The sequence below is a fragment of the Ascaphus truei genome, chromosome 3 (assembly GCF_040206685.1).
Source record: "Ascaphus truei isolate aAscTru1 chromosome 3, aAscTru1.hap1, whole genome shotgun sequence".
In the NCBI taxonomy this organism is placed as follows: domain Eukaryota; kingdom Metazoa; phylum Chordata; class Amphibia; order Anura; family Ascaphidae; genus Ascaphus; species Ascaphus truei.
The window spans coordinates 418,302,714-418,329,931 of record NC_134485.1 but is presented as its reverse complement, the minus strand read 5'-3'; the positions used below and the strand labels follow the sequence as shown (position 1 = coordinate 418,329,931).

The window sequence follows — 27,218 nt, the reverse complement described above, 5'->3', positions numbered from 1 at the left end:
TATGTATGCATGTACAGTATGTATATCTTTATTTATGTAGTGCCATCCATGTACATGGCGCTTTACACGTGACATACTGTAATAATATATAACACAAAACAATAGGAAAAGGAGTCCCTGCACCCGAAGAGTTTACAATCTAATTGGTACGTAGGGAGCACTTGCAGAGACTGTGGGATAAATGCGTCAGCAAGGGGCCAAGGTCAGTGTATATGATATGTATAGTATCAGCTTGAGAAAGAGGGTGCCATTCGGATATTGATGTGGAGAACATTACAGAGGTGTAGGGCAGTGCGTGAGAAAGGAGAGGTAGGAAGTCCGGTCAGCAGAAGGTTACATAGTCGAGACGGGAGACAGTGAGGGCATGTGTTAAGAGTTTTAGCAGTAGAGCGATAGAGGATAGGGCGTATCTTTCCAATGTTAAGGAGAAAAAAACAACAGGTTTTAGCTACAGTGTGAATAGGGTTGCCAGGTGTCCAGTATTGAACCGGACTGTCCTGTATTTGGACACTCTGTCCAGTAAAAAATGAGAGGTAATACTGGACATGTATGTGTATACTGGTATTACCTCTAAAGATATAGTGTCCTGACCGGCTTGGGGGGCGGCAGTATTTCCCCGAGCAGGGCTGTTGCTGTGTAATGCAGCCAATCAGGAGGAGGTGTCAGGAGCCTGGAGGTGGGGCCAAGGAGAAGAGGAAACTGCATGGAGCTCAGCTGGTGTGTGTGTTTGTATGGGTCTTGAGAACATCACACCTTTCATTGTTTTAAGTATTTTTGGTGACGCCACCTGGCAACCCCACGTTTGAACCACAATGATAATTACGCAAATGCCATAGTTTTTCCATGATAACCTTCTTGAATCAAAACCAGTCTTTTATAAACATCCAATTTTTTAAACACAATGATGTATGAATTAGACAAATAATGAGTAATTAAGTGTCAGGATATGTGCAAAAGTAAGTGAAACCCTGGTTTCATCACCAAAATTAAAGGGGATAATTAGAATCAGATATTTAAATAATTAGGTAGATCTTCAGGGGTGAGTTTGGGAGGCCCCAGCCTGTATAATGATCAGAAACTTTGTGAGTTTGGTCCTCACCATACTGGTGTGTGAAAATACGTCATGCCATGATCAAAAGAAATCTCTAAGGACCTCAGAACAGCAGTTATTGATTCTCATCAGTCTAGAAGAGGTTACAAAACCATTTCTAAGGATAAGGGGCTCCACCAATCCATTGTCAGAAAGGTAGTCTACAAATGGAGAAAGGTCAAAACCACAGTCAATCTACTCAGGAGCGGTAGTCCCACAAAAAGCTCTCCAAGAACAAACCAGCAAATTGTCCAGGAAATCACAAAGAACCCCAGAGTAACATCCAATGATCTGCAGGTTACACTCACTTTGGCGAATATGAGTGTTCATGACTCAACTATCAAAAAAAGACTGAACGAGGATGGTGTTCATGGAATGATAGCCAGAAGGAAACCAATTGTCTCTAAAAAGAACATTGTTGCCCGTCTGAAGTTTGCCAAAGAGCACATAGATGATCCACAAGACTTCTGGAACAATGTTCTCTGGACAGACGAGTCAAAGGTAGAACATTTTGGCCTCAATGAGAAATGTTATGTTTGGCAAAAAACAAACACTGCATTTGAACAGAAGTACCTCATCCCAACCGTCAAGCATGGTGGTGGGAGTGTGATGATTTGGGGCTGCTTTGCTGTCAGGTCATCTGTCCATGAGCTGAAGCGAAAGTGGGTCATGCAGCAAGATAATGATCCTAAACATACAACCAGATCTGCAAAAAGAATGGCTGCAGAAGAAGAAATTCCGCGTTTTAGAATAGCCTAGTCAAAGTCCGGACCTAAACCCCATCAAAATGTTGTGGCAGGATCTGAAGTGAACTGTCTATGCAGGGAAGCCCTCAAATGTCACGGAATTGAAGCAGTTCTGTAAGGAGGAATGGGCCAAAATTCCTCAAAACCGATGTGAGACTGACCAGCAGTTACAGGAAACGCTTAGCTGAAGTCATTGCTGCTCAAGGAGGTGCCACAAGGTACTGAATCTAAAGGTTCACATACTGTACTTTCACACATGGATATTGAATATTGCATCCTTTTTTGGATAAATAAATGTTGAAAAAGTATCATGTTTTTGTGTAATTTGTTTGACCGGGTTATCTTTATATATTATTAGGACTTAGATTAAGGTCGAATAACATTTTAGGGTTGATTTGAAAATCCTAAGGGGCTCACAAAATGTCTCGCCACTGTACACTGTACACTGTGAATGTAAGAGGAGAATTTGAGGGAGGAGTAAAATGTTGCACCTTGGCAGCGTGCTTGTGATACTTGGTGTATGATAGTACTGCCAACATGTGGAAGGGGGCAGAAGGGCCAGGCATGGCAGGAAGTATGAGGAGCTCCGTCTAATATGTTAAACTGGAGTCGGCGGAGGGTCATCCAGGATGACTTTGGTCTGTACAGCAGGTGTAAAGTCAGGGATTGAAAGGTACATTTGTATCATCAGCATAGAGGTGATATTTTAAGCCAAGAGATAAGGTCACCTAGAGAGAGTGTAAAGATAAAACAGAAGAGGTTCCAGGACAGACCCCTATATAATGTATATAATTGCATAGCTGTACACCTCTGGCCTGATTACTTGTAATTTATTTTTTATTTGACCCTATGGAAAAATGAGTTGACCACCATTGGCATTAACCAACAACAAAGATTATTCATTAAAAATGGAAAGGTATCCTAATTATAAGCAAAGATTTGAAGGAGAAGAAATAATTCCTGGTATTTACAATATTTCAGGTATTTGGTCTTTGTTAAGGTATTTGGGAGCTGCCCAATTTGAAAATTGGAGTACAGTGCAGGAATGCGATGTACAGTAACTGCATTGTTTAGTCTACCATTTTCAGCCAGCACGCATGCACAGCTCTTTTACAATATAAGATACAAATAGGACCTATTATATGTGTGTGCAAATTAGGAGTGCAGGCTCAAGTACCATGTATGTATAATAGTATTTATACAGTATACCCCACCGTGTACGCAGAACTTTTATTTTTTTTTAACATACCCTACTTCTGTCTTAAGTTCTCCCCACTTATCACTTAGATTGTAAGCTCTTCTGGCCAGGGAATCTTTTTCCTATTGTTACTTTTATGCCTGAAGCTCTTACTCCCATTATGTGTTATATTATTATGTCTCGTGTATTACTGCTGTGAATTATTATGTTACGTGTATTACTGCTGTGTATTATTATGTTACGTGTACAGTATGACTGCTGTGTATCCTGATGTTACGTGTATTACTGCTGTGTATCCTGATGTTACGTGTATTACTGTTGTGTATCATGATGTTACGTGTATTACTGCTGTGTATCATGATGTTACGTGTATTACTGCTGTGTGTCATGATGTTACGTGTATTACCGCTGTGTATCATGATGTTACGTGTATTACTGCTGTGTATTATTATGTTACGTGTACAGTATGACTGCTGTGTATCCTGATGTTACGTGTATTACTGCTGTGTATCCTGATGTTACGTGTATTACTGCTGTGTATCCTGATGTTACGTGTATTACTGCTGTGTATCCTGATGTTACGTGTATTACTGTTGTGTATCATGATGTTACGTGTATTACTGCTGTGTATCATGATGTTACGTGTATTACTGCTGTGTATCCTGATGTTACGTGTATAACTGCTGTGTATCCTGATGTTACGTGTATAACTGCTGTGTATCCTGATGTTACGTGTATTACTGCTGTGTATTATGTAACGTGTATTACTGCTGTGTATTATGTAACGTGTATTACTGCTGTGTATCCTGATGTTACGTGTATTACTGCTGTGTATTATGTAACGTGTATTACTGCTGTGTATCATGATGTTACGTGTATTACTGCTGTGTATCATGATGTTATGTGTATTACTGCTGTGTATCCTGATGTTACGTGTATTACTGCTGTGTATCATGATGTTACGTGTATTACTGCTGTGTATCATGATGTTACGTGTATTACTGCTGTGTATCATGATGTTATGTGTATTACTGCTGTGTATCCTGATGTTACGTGTATTACTGCTGTGTATCATTATGTTACGTGTGTTAAGCTGTGTGCACGAAAGGCGCTATATAAACAAAGATATACATATATAAAGTACAAACAATGGACATAAAGGTAACAGATTACATAAAAGAAAAAACTAAGGCAAAGGGAGGCTCTGTCCCCAAGAGCTTACAATAGAAGTGGTACAGGTACAGTGTTGGGAGGCTTATGGACTCAGTAGGAGTGAAAGTGCAGTCAGGGAGGACCATGGCACCTGGAGTCTGCAGTACAGGCGCAGCTCATTATTGAGATGTTTCTATTACCGTAAGTGGTGAATTTTCAGCTGGGCTTTGAATGCGAAACGCGACTGTGTTTGTCGACTACAGACGAAGTGCGTTCCGCAGATAGGGAGAGATTAGTGAGCAAGGTTTAAGACGGCAGAGGGCTGTAGAGGTCAAAGGTGCAAATATGAGACAAGCTTGGGTTGAGCGCAAGAGGCGAGTAGGGAAGTACGCACTGTATTTTGAGGTGCAGAGGAGTGTAGAGTCTAAAGGAAAGGAGGCGATTTATAGAATTGATGCGGAAATGAACAGGAATCCAGCAGAGAGGATGTAGGTCAGAGGCAGATGTGCGTCTAGAAGTGGAGGCGATGATGATTCAAGCAGCAGCATTTATATTGAATTTAAGAGAGGCGCCAGATAAAATAATGTTGCATTAACTGATACAGGAGAAAAGAAGGGCATGCATTGGTGTTTTAGTGGTAGTGGAACATAAAAGCGGCCGTATCTTGGCAATTTTTTGTCCGACCTTCCTGCCTCTCACCTGTCTCCCCTACAATCTATCCTTAACGCATCAAACGGGCAATGGATGGAAGGGAAGTAAACATAATTATGCCCCTTTACAAAGCATTAAGACCACACCTTGAATATGGAGTACAATTTTGGGCACCAATCCTAAGAAAAGACATTATGGAACTAGAGAGAGTGCAGAGAAGAGCCACCAAATTAATAAAGGGGATGGACCATCTAACTTATGAGGAGAGGCTAGCTAAATTAGATTTATTTACATTAGAAAAGAGGCGTCTAAGAGGGGATATGATAACTATATACAAATATATTCAGGGACAATACAAGGAGCTTTCAAAAGAACTATTTATCCCATGGACAGTACAAAGGACTCGGGGGCATCTCTTAAGGCAGGGGAGCGCAATTTTTTTCCTGCGCCCCCCTGCCGGCTGTTCTCCTCTATCCGCGCCCCCTCTACCTCGACTCTGGTGTTATATATATATATATATATCCCATTCAAATTCGATACAGAACATGCATATCCTAGTCATTGGATTCTTGAACCTTGACAGCCAATATATTTGAATGTTGTTTGAATGAAAAGAATTTGATATTCTATGTACGTGCCTGCTCAATTTGTATACAATATTTATGACGTGTGGTGCTATAGTATCTCTGGGTGGCATTAATAAACACACAATTCCAGCATGCTCAAGGAACCCCAAAACCCACCACATTTTATATATACAGTATATATATATATATGTTATATTATATGTCAAAACGAGTGCTACTGAGCATGGCCAAATGTATACAACAAAAGACAGATGCCCAATGCTACATCCAATATGACAACAACAAAAAATCATATTGAATGTAGCATTGGGCATCTCTGGGTTGCACCCTAAAGATACGCCCACGTCATGGGAACATGTATATAAAAAAGTGTGTCTTAGAACAGCTCAGCCTGTCAGTCTGTCTCTGCACCCGGTTCTCGAGAGGACTATATCTGTATACCTTGCACCTTTTCAAGCTGGGTAGGTTTACCATACACATTATTGAAGTGATGGTGTTGGGTTGCAGACCTGTCTAAGACATGTGAATGTGCTCACAAGTGATATTCTTTATTGGCAATATGCCAACGGTGGAGGTTTTTTGTCGCCTTTCTCACCCACCATAACTTAAATAATGTGTATGGGGTGTGTGTATGTATATATCTATATATATCTAGCAACTGTAAATATTACTGTATGCTCATTTGCATGTCTTAGACAAGTCTGCAACCTTGTCTTTTCCCATTATCACCCAGCACACAGCGTTTCCACTGCAGCAAGGGATTCTGGGAAATGACATGCAAATGAGCACACAGTGCCACTTTTTGTCTCAAGCTCGTATTACACAAGCAAATCCTCCAGCTAATGCATACTGTTTTAAACACAGCTTTTAGACAGAGGCTGGGATGAGATGAGATGCAAAGCCAGTAAACCCACTCACAGACATGTTTCAACCTTGATGGGTATCATCAGTGTGAGGTTGGTTGTGCTGGCTAAGCTGGTTTGAGACTAGATTAGGTATTCAATACAATTATTAAGGTTATGGTGGGTACAAAAAGTGACACAAACCCTCCACAGTAAAGCATATAGCAACTGTAAATATTATTGTATGCTCATTTGCATGTCTTAGACATCTCATCTCATCCCAGCCTCTGTCTAAAAGTGTTTAAAACAGTATGCATTGGCTCGAGGATTTGCTTGTGCTGGGTGATAATGGGGAAAGACAGGGTTGCAGACCTGTCTAAGACATGCAAATGAGCATACAGTAATATTTACAGTTGGGTCACTTTTTTTACCCACCATAACCTTAATAATTGTGGTGAATACCTAGTCCTAGTCTCAAACCAGCTTAGCCAGCACAACCAACCTCACACTGATGATACCCATCAAGGTTGAAACATGTCTGTGAGTGGGTTTACTGGCTTTGCATGTCATCTCATCTCATCCCAGCCTCTGTCTAAAAGCTGTTTTTAAAACAGTATGCATTGGCTCGAGGATTTGCTTGTGTAATCGAGCTTGAGACAAAAGGTGGCACTGTGTGCTCATTTGCATGTCATTTCCCAGAATCCCTTGCTGCAGTGGAAACGTTGTGTGCTGGGTGATAATGGGGAAAGACAGGGTTGCAGACCTGTTTAAAACATGCAAATGAGCATACAGTAATATTTACAGTTGCAATATGCTTTACTGTGGAGGGTTTTTGTCACTTTTTTTTACCCACCATAACCTTAATAATTGTGGTGTATATATATATATATATATATATATATATATATATATATATATATCTTTATTTATATAGCGCCATTAATGTACATAGCTCTTCACAGCAGTAACACACGTGACAATCATATAAATAACTAATACAAATAACAGATCATGGGAATATGTGCTTTAGACATAAAAGTAACATTTCGGAAGAGGAGTCCCTGCCCCGAGGAGCTTACAATTCAATTGGTAGGTAGGAAGAACGTACAGAGACAGTAGGAGGGTGTTCTGGCAAGTGCGTCTGCAGGGGACCAAGATTTATATATGAGGTGTATAGTATCAGCCACAGAGCTACTCATATGAATTGTTAAGCAGGTGTGCTTTAAGGTGAGTCTTAAAGGTGGATAGAGAGGGTGCTAGTCTGATATTGAGGGGAAGGGCATTCCAGAGGTGTGGGGCAGTCAGTGAGAAAGGTTTAAGGCGGGAGAGGGCTTTAGATACAAAGGGGGTAGAGAGAAGACATCCTTGATCGGAACGCAAGAGTCGGGATGATGTATAACGAGAAATTAGGGCTGAGATGTAAGGAGGGGCAGAAGAGTTTAAAGCGTTAAAAGTGAGGAGAAGAATGGTGTGTGAGATGCGGGATTTGATTGGAAGCCAGGAGAGGGATTTCATGAGGGGAGACGCTGAGACAGATTTAAGAAATAGTAGAGCGATTCTGGCAGCAGCGTTTAGGATAGATTGTAGGGGAGACAGGTGAGAGGCAGGAAGGCCGGACAGCAGGAGGTTACAGTTATCAAGACGGGAGAGAATGAGGGCCTGATTCAGAGTTTTAGTAGTCGAGCAATAGAGGAAAGGGCGTATCTTTGTTATATTGCGGAGGAAAAAGCGGCAGGTTTTAGATACGTTTTGAATGTGAGAGGAGCTTGTGAGAGAGGAGTAGAGTGTGACCCCTAGGCAGCGTGCTTGTGCTACTGGGTGTATGATGGTACTTCCAACAGCAATGTGGAAGGAGGTAGTAGGGCCAGGTTTGGGATAAAAAAATGAGGAGCTCTGTTTTTGCCATGTTTAGTTTAAGTCGGCGGAGGGCCATCCAGGATGATATCGCAGAGAGACATTCAGAAACTTTGGTCTTTACAGCAGGTGTAAGGTCAGGGGTCGAAAAGTAAATTTGTGTGTCGTCAGCATAGAGGTGATATTTGAACCCAAGAGATGTGATTAGGTCACCTAGAGAGTGTGTACAGAGAAAAGAGGAGAAGTGCCAGGACAGAGCCCTGGGGTACCCCCACAGAGAGATCAATAGAGGAGGAGGTGTTAGAAAAAGAGAGAGACACACACACACACAGACCAAACTGTTTCCAGGGCATAAATATAGCACACACATTGCATAAAATTGCTCAACAGGAAGGATCAGCATTTATTGGGCTCGGCACTGTCCCGGCTCCCTCTCTCTCTGTTGGCGGCCCTGCAGTTAACTGGCGAGAGTATTTTTCTTTAGCTTAACCTGTGTGTGGCATGTGACAATGAGATGAATGAGACAGGATGCTCTCCTGGGTTCTCCATCACGTACTTTGTATGGTGCATAGTTACATCAGTTTTTACCCATCTGTCTGGTTGGCAAATTGCAACCACTACCAGCTTCGCAATGCAGAACCACCGACCAGGTTCCAACTGATGAGCCCGCAAGGATGCAGCAGCTGTACAAGCGACTTAATGCAGCAGGCAAAAGCTCGAAGGATACATGTACAATGAATAGAAAGCCAAGAGTGACACACAGTGTGTTCATTTGCATACTTCTACCCACAATGAGATGTGACAATGCAGTTAATGAAGCCGGTTTGAGTAATGTGTGATGTTTATGCAGACACATCCTTGGGTCTCTCTGTCTCTGCCCCTAAAAAAGGTACTAGAAGCAGACGAGCCGTTCTACTTACAGACTCTACCAGGACGTCACCCACGGTGTGGATTTCATGCCAGTTCTGCACGCAGTGGTGGACCTGTTCCAGGAACTGTTCATGATGCTCCAGCAGCTCCGGAATCTGATCGAATATTTCATCCACCAGGGAAGGGTCGCACATGTAGGAATTATCCGGCTGCTTTAAAGGCTTCATGTAACCCTAGAGGATTCAAACAAAACATTGCAAATCAGCAGTGGTCTGTGTGTAAAATAAATAAATACACGCACACATTAAAATGTGTGGTCTTCTAAATCAGTGGTGCTCAACTCCAGTCCTCAAGACCCCCAAGAGGTCTGGTTTTAAGGATATCCCAGCTTCGGCACAGGTGGCTCAATTGGTGGCTCAGTCAAAGATATACATATATAAAGTACAAACAATGGACATAAAGGTAACAGATTACATAAAAGAAAAAACTAAGGCAAAGGGAGGCTCTGTCCCCAAGAGCTTACAATAGAAGTGGTACAGGTACAGTGTTGGGAGGCTTATGGACTCAGTAGGAGTGAAAGTGCAGTCAGGGAGGACCATGGCACCTGGAGTCTGCAGTACAGGCGCAGCTCATTATTGAGATGTTTCTATTACCGTAAGTGGTGAATTTTCAGCTGGGCTTTGAATGCGAAACGCGAATGTGTTTGTCGACTACAGACGAAGTGCGTTCCGCAGATAGGGAGAGATTAGTGAGCAAGGTTTAAGACGGCAGAGGGCTGTAGAGGTCAAAGGTGCAAATATGAGACAAGCTTGGGTTGAGCGCAAGAGGCGAGTAGGGAAGTACGCACTGTATTTTGAGGTGCAGAGTCAAAGACTGAGCCACCTGTGCTGAAGCAGGGATATCCTTGAAACCAGATCTCTTGGGGGGGGGGGGGGGTCTTGAGAACTGGAGTTAGCACCCCTGTGCTAAATCATGCTGGTTCCCTAAAACATATGACAACATACAACAAATCTACATTTTCTCCAGGACCCACACGGCTACTAGAAGTTTGAACTAAAGCATGGAGACAACGCTTATTGAGCAGACTTATTAAAAGATTTGGGCAGTGTACATGTTACAAGCAGTTGTTGGAAGTGGCTTTTAAAAGATGTGGTCCTGTGTCTGACAGCCAAATATTCCAAAGTAGTTAAACATGGGGAAAAAAACTAATTTTTTCAATACTTATGCTTAGAAAGCAGGCGGGGTTAGAGGCTTCATAAAACAATCATATTTATTTATAAAATCTTTTAATAGAAAAAAAATACAGGTAGATGCCTCTCGTTTTCCAGCATGCACTGGGTACAAAATAATAGGTTGACAACAATACAAGTTAGCAACATGACAAACAGTTGGAGTAATAAATGAACTTCAACAGAAGGGTTTTGTTTGGAAGGAAAGGCTAGCAAAATTAGATTGGCTTGCATTAGAAAAAGGTGTGTCTAAGAGGGGATATGATAACTATTTACCAATATATTCATTACCCAAGGAGACTGATGGCAGATACAATAAATATCTATAAGAAAAGGCTGGAACTACTTCACCCAGAGACGGAGAACGACGCAGCACTCCAGCTGGTGTTCAAAAGCTAAAAAGTTGTATTTAAAGTTGTAGTAACGATGCAGAGAAATAAAGAGAAATGAAGAGAAATCCAATCCAATTGGTCCGGACGGGTCTCATAGTTTGACCGAAATGTTGGATTTCTCTGCATCGCTAATACAACTTTTTTGCTTTTGAACACCAACTGGAGAGCTGTGTCGTCCTTCGCCTCCGAGTGAAGTATTTCCATATTTATTTTTTTACCAAAAATATGATCGAAGAAGATCAAAACCAAGAATCCTCTACTAAATTGCACTCTATGTTAATAAGTGTTGTGTCTTTGGACAGGTTGTCTCACCAGTTTCTCTTGCTTCACAAATGACTACTCATAATGGCCAGATCAGCTACCCAGATTAAAAATAAAAAAACAATAAAACGTTATTACATCCTTAATTTGTGACTCTGTGAAATTATTTACAGTGCGTATTGTTTAAAAGAATCCCTGTTGGAGTGAAGTAGAAACTAATCATATAGTTTGGGAGACTTGTAACCACATTAATATGCATGTCTTCCTATAACATATAATATGTTAATCTACTTTGACACCTCTCAACCCACGGAATGTATCCTAATATGGAGCGTAGGTATATATGATGGATAAATATACCCTACAACTTATATATTTCAATATCCATGCTCTCTTAGCATAACAGTACTGGGATACAGGGAACAACCCACATTACATACATTATCTTAAATGATCATACATCAGTGTGTATAGGGTAGATAGTATCCCTAGTATGTACTTTAGTATACTGGACCTTAGAGTATATATATAATTCTCCTATGGTGTTGTATAAGCCTTCAAAGTAATGTATAGAGAGTCTCTTTGTCTCAGTTTGACTCCTTATTTGTGCCAATTTTAGCTCCATACTGTTGTATACAGTATTTGTGTATTGCAAGATAGGAGAAAGGAAGAGGCACACAAACTGTAGTGGAATCAAACGATTTCAAATGTATTCATGCATCAGAGCTAACAATGGTAACGTTTCAGGACATGCAGTCCCTTCCTCAGACCAGGTGTTTGGTCTGAGGAAGGGACTGCTTGTCCTGAAACGTTACCATTGTTAGCTCTGATGCATTAATACATTTGAAATAATTTGATTCCACTACAATTTGTGTGCCTCTTCCTTTCCCCTATCTTGCTATTACTTTGGATCCAGCTTTGGGACGCCAGGATCAACGGAAGGTGAGCACCAAATGTAAACACCTTGAGAAATTATTTCTTTAAACAGTGGTGTGCCACTTATAATCTCTTTTGTATAGTTTTGTATACATATTTATTTTTAGCACCTGCACGCTGGTTTTCTCCCTGTTTGCTTTGTTGGTGTGACTACTGAATATGGCTATATATTTAAGAAAAGGCTACATTTCTTTCTTTCTTTTTTTTTTAGAAAGGAAAGGTATACAAGGATGTACCAACTAAGTAAACATAGGAAGGATGTTGACCCAGAGAGAAATCCCTTTGCCATTACGGGAGTGAGGAAGGAATTGATTTGGCCCTTATGAGACATAATTGGATAATGTTTCACTGGAGTTTTGTTTGTTGAACTTCCTCTAAGTCCATATAATGTAAGTACAAGTATAGGATGAGGCTCGCCATCGTCTACATTTAACATAGGTTGAACTTGATGGACCCAACCTAGAGTACCGTGTTTAGTTCTAGAGACCATACCACCAGATGCATGGTCAGCATCTTACCAAAGTAACTCAACATGTTCAGGAAGGAATCGTATCTCCCAGAAGTGCTAGAACAAGAGTCCGTGCTATATGTAGAAGGGAAAGGTGGGAGGCTCAGGGGAAATGTGATGACGCACTTCTTCATGGAAATGGTGGTGGATCCATGGGGTAACCTCTAAACACAGGAATTTAAAAAAATGCTTGAAAGACATAAGGCTATCCTACATGTGAAAGAAAGCAAACAATATACTAGGGGTTGAGGTTTCACAGGAGATAGGAGAATGGGCAGACCAGCTAGGCCAAGCCCTTCTCATCAATTTCAGTCATTAAAAAAAATGTGCGTGACCCACGGTCATTTCCACAGGCTTTTATTTGAATGGAGTTACTCTACATTCTGTAATCCTGTGGCATGGATTGTGATACTTTTTAACTCATGGAGCGTCATCACTATTTTTTCGAATGTTTAGGGGAGATTGCGTGAAGCAGTCTCCTGGACAAGTGAACGTGATCTGAACTGAAGAGGAGGACCCTCTTCTTCTGGTCGCATCATTGTTGGGTGGACCTTGACCACGTGATGGTTACTTCCGGCGCTGAACCGAGTTGGTGAACAAGAGATTTCTTCATAGATGTAATAGTATGTACACACTATTACGCGCCCTAGCTGCTCATCTGCATGTCACTTACCCAGAAACCCTGTCTGCAGCTTAACCACTGTACGGCCTGACAATGGGGTGAGGGAGATGGGTTTGGAGACCTTTGGAAGACATGCAAGTACACTGAGGGTATCCTTTCTTTGCTGTACGGAAGATGGCAAACCTTTCAATACGTACTAATAAATAAAACACTAGTTTGGTTTGGAAATGCCCACAGGTACAGGGCTCTCCAGCTTGCAACACGTCGGCCAGTTCCAGGCTACAAAAGGGGTGGCGAGTGAGCGATGAACGCTCTGCACGCACGTTCTTTGAACATGAGAGCGCACAAACAAGTCAGGAGTTGTAGAGCGATGAAAGTCAGTGGTGCGGATTATACCGCGTCTTTCTATTTACGACATACTTTTTTTTTTTTTTTTAAAGCTGCCGTTCGATCGGTCGTTAAAAACAAAAATAACATTTCATTCAATATGTGCATCAATACAATCTGCACACTGAACAAGCTCCTCACCCCCCTGCCACATGCAGCACTTATCTGAGATCTGACTCCAAAAGACTGTTCATAGTCCCAAGGTTCAGCAAAGTATCCGGCCGCTCCTCATTCTCTTACCGTGCCCCCCAAAACTGGAACAATCTACTGGAGACTCAGCTGCCACCAGTCTAAATTCTTTCAAAACTAAAGCTGTCTCACATTTTTATCTGGTCTGTAACGGTTACATACGCCTATAATATAAATTATCTCTAACTGTGCATGCAATGTCTTGTATATAATGTATAACCTTGCTCACTTAATGTAACTATGTATTTGTAACCATGTATTTGTCATTTTAACTCTGTGCCCAGGACATACATGAAAACGAGAGGTAACTCCCAATGTATTACTTCTTGGTAAAACATTTTATAAATAAATAAAATAAATTAGCTAAGTTGCTGATCGATCCGTTCTCCTGTTATCGATCGCTGAAATTCGGCTGGGGGTTCACTAAATGCATCCTGGGTCCTTTTCTGCTGCACTGGCAGCCAAAGTTCTGTGAGGAAGATCATGTGACCAGGCAGGCACCAGGTTCAATTGGTTCCCTGCTAGAGAGGGCAGGGCTCAAAAGGGGATGCTGTTTCAGAAGGGGATGTGACTTTGTATATGGTTGCTATAGGAACAAAAATGCCTGTTACATTGTTTTTTTTAATTAAATGCTACAAATTTTCTCATAGTAAAGAATTGATTTATGGAAGAAGAAAATAAAACAACGTAGGATATTGGTTGAACTGCAGCTTTAAAAGGTTCTTTACGTTTTTATGCAGTATCAAATAAACTGTATCCTGTCTTTTTTTTATTTTTATTTTTATATAAGACTCCAGATGACGAGCGGTGAATGGCACCATAATCAAAGGGAAATGAAGGACAGAGAACAGCGTTATACTGTCGTAGAAGTAAAGTGATTACGTATTACTAAAGTTCCTGTAAGCGGCAGTAATTATATATAGAATTAATTAATTAGCACTTTTATTTTATTTTTGACCTTCATGGAGTCCCTCAGTTCTCTCTCCAATAGGTCTATTGATCTGACCTGTGTATTTGTTCTTGGAGTACGCATCTTGATATTAATTGGTTAATTAGTATTTCGATTGGAACCGACGGAAAATAATGATACGTGAGGTGCATGTTATGTCAATATGATGCGTTCAATAACTCCTTAGCTCCACTTACTTACTTTGATGTGTCCCATTTGGGTGTTTTGCGGTTCCACAGTATTGAGGCTTTCAAGTTTTTTTCTTTACTTATGTAACAGGTGCCCCCCCACCCTCTGGAAAATTTCACTGTTACCTGATGGTGTTGTGCTGTACATGTGAGGCTTACAGGATTGCTGAGTGTCCGCCAATGTTAGTGGGGAAGACAGGACAGGCTTTAGGGATCTTCCCAGGTCTTTCTGGTTGCAGCGACACTATTTCCATGGGGTCGGATTTGTTGGTATCGAGCTGCGGTACAATATGTCCAACTGCACTTGAATCACGTCATCAATGGGGTAGTCTCCACTACAAAGGCCCCACAATTTCATCTTTTCTGCCGACTGCATAGGCAGAGGCTTTAGATGTAGATCGTAGAATGGCCTTTAGCTGGTCACTTGAGACCCAGTGTCCAGCAATGCGGAGGCGTAGATTCCCTCCACTAGGACTCGTATTATGGCCGCACGTCCTAGTCGAGTGCAGGCATCTGTTTGGTGTTCCTGTTCGGAACTAGGCACAGGGGCACTATCAGAAGACGTGGACGGCTCCTCCTCCATGTGAATGATGAACGCCATGGCTCCGGGGGGAGGGGTTGTCGACTTTGGACAGTCCCGTGCAAAGTGACCTTCTCTGCCGCAGGTGAAACAGGGGTTACCTCGTGTCGCACTGGCGCTAAGATTAGAGGCCGAGCTTCAAGGCGTCTGGGGTGTTGGACGGGGAGGTTCAGGAGGGGTATCCTCCGCGGGAGTTGTCTTCGCGCTAGGCTTCTTGGAGGGGGTTCCTTTACCCTTTCCTTTGGAAGACCCCCGAGACGTCGGAAGTATGGACTCGCAAGCTAGCCTCTTGATCTTGAACTTGTTCTATTAGATCTTCAAAATTAAGAGGATGCTCCTTAGAAAGAGTGCAGCTGATCCTGATGGCGACCGAGTGCATAGGCAATGCTCCCCGCAGGAGTTATTTGGTTCGGAAGTCGTCTAACTCGGACACTCGGATAATCTTTTTATCGACCAGGGTCCATAGGGCCAACTGAAGCTGTCGGAGAAACTTCGATACTTCCTACACCTCATCTTGTGTAAGAGCATGGAATTGTGCCATTAGGGCAATGGCATCGTCCTTAACACCGTAAGTTTTGCTTAACGCCCGGATTATGGCTTGGGCAACGGCCTCCGCGTGACACAGTATAAATTGCACCATATTGGCGGCTAGGGCCCGCAGGCCTCGATCCGCTGCCTCGACTGCATCAGAGCAGGACCGTTCTGAAAGCACTTGTACCGCGTGGTCTCTCCACTCCTCAAATTCCTCCTCTTCTCCTAATGTCGTAGGCCGTATTCCAGAGAAATCCTTAAGCTTGGGATAGTGGTGAGCTTGGGATGCCTGCACAAGCTTGTCAGCCAGTTGCTGCAGGACATCCCGAAGTCCGAGTCTCTGGACAAACGGTGACTGGCGTGGTCAGACCGGTAGCTGAGAACTGACCCTGGGCCAGCGACATTCTCACTGGGGCTAACAGATGGTGGAAGGGTTCAGCCCCCAACGGCACCTCAGGTGCTGGTCTGGGACTAAAATCCCTAATTTGTATCGGAAGGTCAGGGTATATGTGAGCACATCCACTTGGCGGTGCTCCAGGGAGTGGCAAGGCCTGTGGACCACCTTCCTCCTGCACGTCACAGCCGCAGCTAAATAGGATTAGGCTCCATTGGAAGGTGGGGTCCCAGGCAATGTCTATGATGTGGGCATCAGCGAACATAGGTGGACATAGGAACATGGCCGAAGGCGACCACGTGGCGTAGAGGTGCTTGGCATTCCAGGGCCCACTCGCGGACCCTCTGACGGGACAGTAGGAACATACTCCCTTCTAACTCTGATTTTCTTCAATTTAGATCGGGCACCCCGGGTCTGAATCTCAGCAGCGCCTCCAAATGTAACCCATGTTCCCCACCCTAAGGGAGAATCTCTGCGATTACCTGGTGATGGTGCTCCCTGTTGGGTCACAGGAAGGCCCCGAGCATCTGCTGGTGCTGTTTGGGGATTAACAGGACAGGCTTTCAGTGCTGGGTGGTTCTTTCCCACAGGGCCTATGGGAATAGGTGCAGTCCCCTGTGGAAAACATTCACTTCCTCCCTGAAGAAACTGCAGCCTCAGGCAGGAGTATAAAAACAGGAACGGTTCTTAATTCTTGTACAGCCGTACACAGAATACATTACAGCATACTCTTCACTCTCTGATCCCTGGACTCAACCCCAAGGGCTTGAGGCCCCACAGGTCTATCCCTGATTCCCATATCCCCTGGTGGAATATGGGGTAGCCGTTCCCACTCCCCTGAGGGAGGGGAAGGAAGGTGAACCAGAGCCCTGGCTCCACACTTCCAACAACCACTAAATTTGAATCTGCAGCCCCGTTTGTACCCAGGGGGAGGGTGCTAGGTCTGAGACCCTGATAGGGCAGCACACAGGCCTTAGGCACACCCCCTCTGTCACTCAAGGGAGTTGTTTACTGCTGCAGCAGCAAGGGCATAGATTTAACCCTAACACTGCCTGTGCTGATACCAGGGCTTACGTGTTAGGTAGGGCAGATTAGTAGCCAAAAGGATACATGGCTACACTTAAGTACATCTTAATTCCAATTAATTCAGTCAAAAACGGGTAGCAAATCAATTTCTCCATCTATTAGCTTTTGAGCAGGTTTATTGAAGGAAATATAAAGGCACTTTGCCAAGTTTAAAGCATCAAGGAAGTCATTATTCCAGGCTTTTGAGAGAGATTTCCTGCGGAGAGCAAAACAGACGCACTGAGAAGGCAGAAGATGTAACAAATAAGTAACAGAGATCGCATCCATCCTCGGTACACAACCGGGTGCCGTTCCTCTGAGGGCATAGTCCATGTTCTCAATACTATTCACCCAGTCCCATGGAAAGACTGCACCCTCAAAAAGCAAAACCCTACCAGCAATAAAAACCCTCTAACCCCGGCAACCAGCATTATTACCCTCTTAACAAGAGGTATCCAGAGTGAAAGGTATTCGTAGCTTGGTGGGTCTTCTTTCACGCTTAGTACCAATCTCTTTCACAGTCCACCAAAAGCAACCCAAGCTCCAGTGATCTCCCAACACACCCTAATCCAGGAGTGGCCAACTCCAGTCCTGAAGGGCCAGCAACAGGTCAGGTTTTAAGGCTACGCCTGCTTCAGCACAGGTAGTGCAGTCAAAGACTTTGTGTTTTCTGTCTTTTGTATTTTTTTTTGTGCCTAAATCATCAGTGTGATTACTATGTGCGCATAATCTGTGTTTATCAATTACAAGATTGATTTCAGTTGTCCCAATCAGCAGAGGAGGAGCTATATAACCTATCCCATTGTGTGTTACTGCATACTCCTTGAGAAAGCGCTGTAGAAGCGTGAAACTAGTGGGGGTGCTTTCCCCCTGCTTTGTTATGTATTTTTGTTTTATGTAGCTTAATACATTTCTTTTATTTTTCATCCACCTGGTGAGTTGCGGAGTGCTCTTGCATAGTTTTTTGCACAGTCTCTTCGTCCAGCCCATCCTACGTTGATCTCCTGCGCCTATACCCCGGATTGGTGTGACGCGCAGCAGCCGTGCAGGTGCACATCACACAGGATTCGATTTCATCCGATGTGGGGGAGACGGTGCTTTCACAGAGCTGCCATACTCTGCACCGCGCTAACAGAGGAACAGGGGGGCTACGATCAACACTACATTCGGAGAGGGGGTTTCAGAGGTAATTTGATACTTTTCCTCTGTTGTGCATATCTCCCCCCCCCCCACACCAAGTGTTGCAGCTTAGAGACAGTGTATCAATACACATCTCATCCCTATATATCTCTCCGTCTCTCCAATTTAACCCACACTGGACTTTACCTGTATATCACAATACCTACTTACCTGCAAATTACAGCTGTTGCTGAGACTACAATTTGACTTTATGAATATTTATGCAACTTATTATGGTCCAAGGTGAATCTTAGAGCTTAGTAATGGCCCATCCGTTATACAAAATCATATATTATTTATTTATTTATCAAATATTTTACCAGGAAGTAATACATTGAGAGTTACCTCTCATTTTCAAGAATGTCCTGGGCACAGAGTTAAGACAAATAATACATGGTTACAAATACAGTTACATAAATGAGCAGGTTATACATTATATACAAGACATTGCATGCACAGTTAGAGATAATATTATAGGTGAATGAAACAGTAACAGACCAGATGAAAATGTGTGACAGCCTTAGATTTGAAAGAACTTAAACTGGTGGTGGATGTGAGAGTCTCTGGTAGGTTGCTCCAGTTTTGGGGTGCATGGTAAGAGAAGGAGGAACGCCTGGATACTTTGTTGAGCCTTGGGACCATGAACAGTCTTTTGGAGTCTGATCTCAGATGATAGGTGCTGCATGTGGTAGGGGTGAGGAGCTTGTTCAGGTAGCTGGGTAGCTTGCCCATAAAGAATTTGAAGGCATGACAGGAAAGGTGAACTTTGCGCCTAGACTCGAGTGATGACCAATCTAGTTCTTTGAGCATTTCGCAGTGATGTGTGTTGTAGTTGCATTGGAGAACAAAACGACAAATTGAATTGTAGAGGGCGTCAAGTTTGCTAAGGTGGGTTTGAGGTGCTGAGCCATATACTATGTCTCCATAGTCAATAATTGGCATTAGCATCTGCTGTGCGATATGCTTTCTGACCAGCAGATTTAGGGAGGATTTGTTCCTGTAAAGTACCCCTAGTTTGGCATAGGTCTTGGTTGTCAGGGTATCAATGTGCATCCCGAATGTTAAGTGGGAGTCAAACCATAAGCCCAGGTATTTAAAACTAGTAACAGGAGTTAGGGTGGTGTTAGTGTTGGTTCTAATCTGGAGCTCAGTCACTGGAAGCTTTAAAAATTTAGTCTTGGTCCCAAACACCATTGTTACAGTCTTGTCAGTGTTTAAAAACAGTTTGTTTTGGGAAATCCAGTTTTCGACTCTCATATATGGTCTATAGTGTCTATGGAAAATTCAACGAGTTCTCTTTCTGATACGCACTCTCTGTCTGACAATATTTGGGCATCAAGGATAGCGTATGCCAGCGGTGCGCAAACTGGGGGGCGCGAGAGAATTTCTAAGGGGGGCGCGGGCAGTTACAGAGGCCCCGGGCTGTTCCCCACGGCATTTAAATTAAATGCCTGGGGAGGCGTGGCCACTGTAACTCACTTACCTGCTGCCAGCCGGGTCTTCGGCGACGCGTCGCCGTGGCGTCAAATAACTCCGCGGGGTCATGTGATGTCACTGTGACGATCGAGAGGATTTGGCCCGCGATTAAAGGGGTTACACCCCAATTGGCCACCCTCTACCCTCACCTGGGAAGCAAGGGGTTAACTGGACTGAGGTCCAGTAATGTGTTTTTACTTCGCTTCAATATCCAAATGCTTATTCCCCTGTAAAAAATGTATTGTTTCTGGGCCAGTGTCTGCACCACACACACTGGGGCTTAAGGGGTTAATAAGCTACAGTTGAAGAAAATAGAACTGTGGGGTGTCTTTTCAGAAAATCTGGACTTCAAAAGGCTTGATTGAAGTTGGGTGTGAAAAGCAGAAGGGGTTTTTGGTGCACAGTATGTTAATACCTAATTTGCAGGCCAAGGGAATATTGCTAGAGACAGCTAGACCCAGGCTGGGACATTGGGTGTGTAGCGGCATCCTCTGATGGCTCCCGCCCAGCCAGGGCGACAACCCTCCTCGGGACGTCTCCTGGAGAACCTGGACGGGCTGCATCAGCAACAGCGGCGGAGAGCAGCGGCCATCCACCTGATCCCGGCGGAGAACCGGCGGCGGCGGCGGAGAAGCCGCCACTCCGGCATCCTACCGGCGGCAATTTTATTTGGGGGGAGGGACAGGGTTTGCGGGAGGGGATATTTTACCAAGTTTGCATGGAGCTGTGTTCCTCCACAAAGACCTGGGACCCTTGTCCTGCACCATTGTACCTGTACCCAACCCGGGCGCTGTCGCGGCAGCGGCCCGCTGCTGCCCAGCCCAGATGGTGCCGGCGGCGGCCACTAAAGTCCCCCTGCAATTGGGACCAACGAAGGCGGCGGTCTCTGCGGGGACCAGTGAGGTAAGCCAGACCAAGTCGCAGACTGACCCTGACTTATTTTTCGCTATGACTGTACCCTGTTGTTTCACTATAGGGGTGACCGGGGGGTGGCAGGAGATAGGCGTACCAGGGGAGGGGAAGGAAGGGCAGCTTGTAGGGCAGCCAGGCTTCCCCATTACCCTGGCGGAGCAGCAAGGGGACTCTCGGTTAAGAGCCCCACTGTTGCAGCCTTGGTATGGGCTGGAGGTATCAGGGGTTGTGGCAAAGTTAGACCACCCCCAGATTACCTGCCAGCCAGGAGCTAAGGTGGGTGCATCTGCACCAGCAACCCTGAGCTCATCCCCGGTAATGGGGAGATAGTGTCAGGGAGATGGCCTCACTCAGGTGTCCCTAGGATCCAGGTTAGGATTAGCTAGGGAGAAGCGGAGAGAGGGGGGGGCTGCAGGTAGGTAGCCAGCATCAGATCTCAGTGGGAGAAGAAGGGCTAGTGGTAGCTGGGGAGGGACAGCAGCAGGTATTGCAGCTAGAATTTCCCATTACCCTGGCAGAGCCTCAGGGGGTGTCTCAGATCAGCAACCCCCTGTTGCAGCCTGGCTATGGGCTGGGGGTATCCGGGGCAGTGGCAGGCTTGTGCCACCCCAGGGATACCTGCCAGCCAAGAGCTAAGGTGTTGCATCTGGAGAGGTGCCCCTGAGCTCATCCCTGGTAAGGGGGAGACAAGGTCAGGGAGGAAGGTGCACTCAGGTAGTTCCAGGGTCTGGGTTAGGATTGCCCAGGGGGGAGAGGAGTGCAGGTGGGCTGCAGGGAGGTAAGCAGCAGGAGTCATCAGCAGGGGCTGAGGTGCTGGGCCTAGGGGATGCTAGGCAGGGAGACACCGTGGAGCAGGGGGAGATAGGTCAGTGGGGTGTCAGGCAGCTGGCAGAAGCTAGGGATGGGCTAGGTAGGCAGAAGGTCCCTTGTTCTGACTGGCCAGGAGTGACCCCTCTGACAGATTCCCCAGGGTTCCCAAAGGAGGGGCTGTGGGTAGATAGGCAGCCAGGGAGGAGAGTCAGGAGTATAGCAGAGCAGCTACAGGTGGGCACAGAGCCAGGGCAGGTAGGTTCCCTACAGGATAGTGACATAGCTCTTTCCCAGACTTGGTTGATAGGAAAGCGATGGTCTGTGCTGGATAGCTGGTCTCCTGCAGGTACAGAAACATGCCAGTCTCTGGGCAGTGTGCAGCCTGGTCTGCAAAGGGGCCCCTTCACCATGGACTGGGTTCACCAGGCACTGGGTGGGGGGCAGAGGGAGGCAAAGGAGAATGCCCGGCGGCCACGGTGGAGCCCTGCTCCACAGGATCTAGATTTCACTATCCACTGTGGCCAGGACAATGTACTGGACAATGCCGGAGGACAATTTTGTCAGGCCAACCCCTCAGGACTTATTGAGTGCTTCAAGGGCGCCAGGGGGAGGCAGCTGGGGCACAAGGCACCCCTTGAGCAGGGGAGGTGTGACGATCGAGAGGATTTGGCCCGGGATTAAAGGGGTTACACCCCAATAGGCCACCCTCTACCCTCACCTGGGAAGCAAGGGGTTAACTGGACTGAGGTCCAGTAATGTGTTTTAACCTCGCTTCAATATCCAAATGCTTATTCCCCTGTAAAAAATTTATTGTTTCTGGGCCAGTGTCTGCACCACACACACTGGGGCTTAAGGGGTTAATAAGCTACAGTTGAAGAAAATACAACTGTGGGGTGTCTTTTCAGAAAATCTAGACTTCAAAAGGCTTGATTGAAGTTGGGTGTGAAAAGCAGAAGGGGTTTTTGGTGCACAGTATGTTAATACCTAATTTGCAGGTCAAGGGAATATTGCTAGAGACAGCTAGACCCAGGCTGGGACATTGGGTGTGACATTTAGCACCAGGTGACAAATGTCCACCACCCAGGGGTCCCTGCTTCAAAGGATTTTTTGATGGGGGCCAGGGGTGCGGCTACCCAAGGAGAAAATCAGAATGGGTGACCTTAGTAAATATATGAATCTTATGAGATGTTCTCGGCGGAACATGCTAAACATTACATATGTGTATTCGTGGGGCCGAGACCCAACTAATGATTCTAAACACTTGATATCTAACAGATACTAAGAGCCAGATATTAATATATCTCTTAATTTTAATATTACACGGTAATATGTAGTCTCATTGGGAGCGTCATGCGTGACGGAATGCATTATATGACTCGCGTGCCAGTAAGTACTACTGAACTGAAGTTATGAAGTTATTAAGATAGGGAAAAGCAGTTTTTAAACGTTGTGGGGTGGGAGGAGTTTTACTCTGAGGAAAACTGTCAACGTCACCGCTGATTTATGAGAGGGGCTGGGTTTAGGTTGTGTTCAAAGGGAAATAATTGTATAAGAACCAGGCTCAGCCTAGGGCTATTGTCTTCATGTATGGTCTTCATGATCTTCATGTATTGCTGTGATGTCTTTATCTGCAACTGAATTATGGAAGAAATGGCCCATCCTGTATCCTGATGGCTTTCTTGTCCTAATCTTTAAGTAAGTGTCTATATTTTGCCTGTTATTTGTATATTTTGTGTGTTCACCTTTATCAAGGAATAAATTATATTTTATCATATCTAAGTCTCGTCCCAGTTCAACCCAGTTATATATATATATATATTTTTTTTGTGTGTTATTAATAGCCTGTCACAAAGCTCCCGTCACAGTCACGCGTTGGCAAATAGCGCGGTGGGGTCACGTGATGTCACATGACCCGCTACGTCATTTGACGCCGAGCCATCGGGAGAGGGGGCGCGAACGCTGCGGCTCCCAGGAAAGGGGCCGCAGCTCAAAAAGTTTGTGCACCCCTGGCATATGCCAAAGCGTCTAAAGCTGCTACAACCTCATCAGCAACACAATCATCAACTTCTTACGCATGCGGGAAAGCTTCTTGCTTTTTGTATTCTTCCCCACACATTGGAGGCTGTGGTAGCTATGTAAAAGGAAATCGGTGCATTAAAGCAGGGGCGCTTAACTCCAATCCTCAAGGGCCAACAACAGGTCAGGTTTTCAGGATATCCCAGCTCCAGCAGAGGTGGCTCAATCAGAGGCTCAGTTGAAGACTGATTGAGCCACCTGTGCTGAAGCAGAGACTGACAGCCACCTGTGCCAGCGGTGTTGAAGCTGGGATATCCTGAAAACCGACCTGTTGGGAGGGCGGGCGCGGGGGGGCAGGGACGGGCGGGGGGGGTGCACGGGTGGGGGGGGGGCGGAGCTTAAGGACTGGAGTTGAGCACCCACGCCTTAAAGAGCTTATACGTATCTGGTTTTTGGTACCTAAGGCACAAGAAATCAAAGCGTGTTAATTGAAACCAATGTCATTTATACGTTAAAAATATATTTTTGCAGAACTGTCCAAAATCGGCACGGTACGGTATGTTCTAACGCAGCCTGGTAAGTACTGCAGCAACTTGCCTGACTATACTTTGGCCAAGTGTTCCTTTTCTTCATTAGCACTGACAGTGTACACAGCGCTGTATATTGATTTTTCTTCTTCTTTTTTTTTTTCAGGCAAAATTACTAAATGCTCTGCAGAGCTTACAATCTAATGCTGTTGCCTGAGGCACAGGGATATACAGTGACTTACCTAAGCTCACAAGGAGCAGACACCGGGATTGAAAACCAGGCTGGAGATATACAGAAATGAGAAACTGCAAATCCAGACCAGTAAAAGGCCGGTCACAGGGGTGACTGCAGGAAAGAAAGATTGCTAGCTACCTACCCAAAGCGATACCATCAGTAAGCACACGTATACCGGCTTTGCTTGTTCCAAAGTCTTTATACTGGTATAAATTCTTTACTAAAGAGTCAATCCAGTGACAACCCCCGCTGGGTATGAAACCTGGTCTCACATTGTGTTTCTTCACTTCTGTTTATTAAACCCATGGCCACACATTGCTGGCCGTTCTGGCGGCAAAAGAGTTAAGAATTCGCTACTGCAACATAACGCCCAGCAGAGAAACGTTTAAATATGGAGTTACACAGCACACATCCCCCTCCTGGTGCCTTTTATTTTAATTGAATCGCAAATCATATCCCTTAAGTCCTCTATGAGCTCATGCAGCATTATGCGTAATGCATGTAACATTTTGTGTTTAATTAGAGTATCGGGAATTGGCAGGCGGTGTGTGTATATATATATATATGTTTGTATAGCTGTTTCAACGGTTTCAGCTTTAGTAAAGTGCAGCAGCAATAAACAAAGCCTGTATCCACTGATAAAAGTATAAATTAATGTAAAAAAAACACGCTCACTTTGTTGAAGGAACATTACTGAACGACCTCAGATAATCTGAGATGTAGAGAAACCCATCAGAGAATTCCAGGCCTCTGATTCTAGGAGGAATTGCCCCTCTAAGTCAGGTATACACACACTGGGGGGCGCAAGACTTTTTTTTTTGAGGGGGGGTGGCGTTTACAGAGGCCCTGCGCTCTCAGCGCGAGACCTCTGTAACTCACTTACCTGAATTCAGCCAGCTTCGGGCGATGCTCGTAAACATGGAACCAAATTACGCAGCGGGATCACGTGACATGGCATCACATGCTGCCACGCCGTCATTTGACGCCGGATTAAAAGGTAAGGGGGAGGGCGGCAATACTGGGGGATAGCAAGCACAGGGGCGCAGCGCAGAAAAGTTTTACGCAGCCCTGCTCTAAGTCACAAAGTGAACTAATTCCAGTGACACATTTGAGAGCTCTCATCTGAGTAATCGATAGTTTTTTTTTAACCTATATCTGACATCTTATATGCACACAGCCATAGCCTCTCCGACCTTGAACACATACTTCAATCTGACTTTTGAGACTCGAAAATTGGATTTCCAAAACAAACGGTTTTTAAACACTGACAAGACTGTAACAATGGTATTTGGGACCAAGAATACATTTTTAAAGCTTCCAATGACTGAGCTCCAGATCAGAACCAACGCTAACACCACCCTAACTCCTGTTACTAGTTTTAAATACTTTGGCATAGGGCTTGACTCCCATTTAACATTTGGGACGCACATTGATACGCTGACATCCAAAACTTATGCCAAACTAGGTGTACTTTACAGGAACAAATCCTCCCTAAGTCTGCTGGTCAGAAAGCGTATCGCACAACAGATGCTAATGCAAATTATAGACTATGGGGACATAGTATACGGCTCAGCACCCCAAACCCACCGTAGCAACTTGACACCCTCAACAATTCAATATGCCGTTTTGTTCTCCAATGCAACTACAACACACATCACTGCAAAATGCTCAAGAACTAGTTTGGTCATCCCTAGAGTCTAGGCGCAAAGTTCATCTTTCCTGTCTTGCCTTCAAATACTTTCTGTGCAAGCTACCCACCTATCTGAACAAGTTCCTCACCCCTACCACATGCAACACTTATCATCTGAGATCTGACTCCAAAAGACTGTTCATGGTCCCAAGGCTCAACAAAAAAGCCGGCTGTTCCTTCTCTTACAGTGCACCCCAAAACTGGAACAATCTACCAGAGACTTTCACAACCGCCACCAGTCTAAGTTCTTTCAAACAAAGGCTGTCTCACATTTTAATCTGATCTGCAACTGTTACATACGCCCATAATATATATATTATCTTTAACTATGCGTGCAATGTCTTGTATATAATGTACAGGAGGGCCCCGGGTATACGGTGGGCTCCGTTCCAGGGGCCCGCCGTATAGTGAAAATCGCCGGACAAGCGGATCCGGCGATTTTCAGTTGTTTTGCATGCGCAAATCGACATTTTTGCCGTTCTGCGCATGCGCAAACTACAGTATGCACGCTCAAACTATGGTCTGCGCATGCGCACCGGGCGGCAACCGCCCGTTCTGCGCATGCGCGACTTAAGATTCAAGATGGCGACCCCCTTCTCGGTGCCGCCGTATCGGTGGATCGCCGAAAAGCGGGGCGCCGAGAAGCGGGCCCTGCTGTATACCCGATTCACTTATGTAACTATTTGTAACCATGTATTATTTGTCATCATAATACATGACATACACTGAAAACAAGAGTTAACGCTCAATGTATTACTTCCTGGCAAAACATTTTATAAAGAAATAAATCTAGAAGTATTTTTAAGTTATTTTTAGTTACTGGGGGCTAAGGCGTGTTCTCTGCCCTTTGCAAGATAATGAGGGGTTTGACTCTCTCTCTCTCTCTCAGTACCTTATGATGTCATCCATTCTTTCCGTCTCTCTTTCCTCCAGCATTCTTTCTTTTCCCCTCACCATATCAACTAACCCGCTTTCTTTCTTCGTCTGCTTTCTGTCTAAACTTTATAGCTTTCTGACTCTCCATATCTGCCACCAGGCTAGGTGCATCATTAGGTCACCGCTGAGCTAATCTCATGGAGGTACTGACAAAAAAAATAGTTTTTTTTAATATAATTGTAGCGCACTTCCCTCACCCACTTGGAGAATGTGTGG

At 44.6% G+C, this 27,218-nt stretch overlaps 1 protein-coding gene across 1 annotated transcript in view; it reads right to left on the bottom strand.

Annotated features, from left to right (window-relative positions):
* Positions 1-27,218, bottom strand: part of ARHGEF17 (Rho guanine nucleotide exchange factor 17) — a 360,267-nt gene that overhangs the window by 109,093 nt on the left and 223,956 nt on the right. Inside the window, exon 4 of the mRNA XM_075592723.1 lies at positions 9,041-9,223. Within this exon, the coding sequence (XP_075448838.1) occupies positions 9,041-9,223 (183 nt within the window). The remainder of the gene's footprint in view (positions 1-9,040; positions 9,224-27,218) is intronic.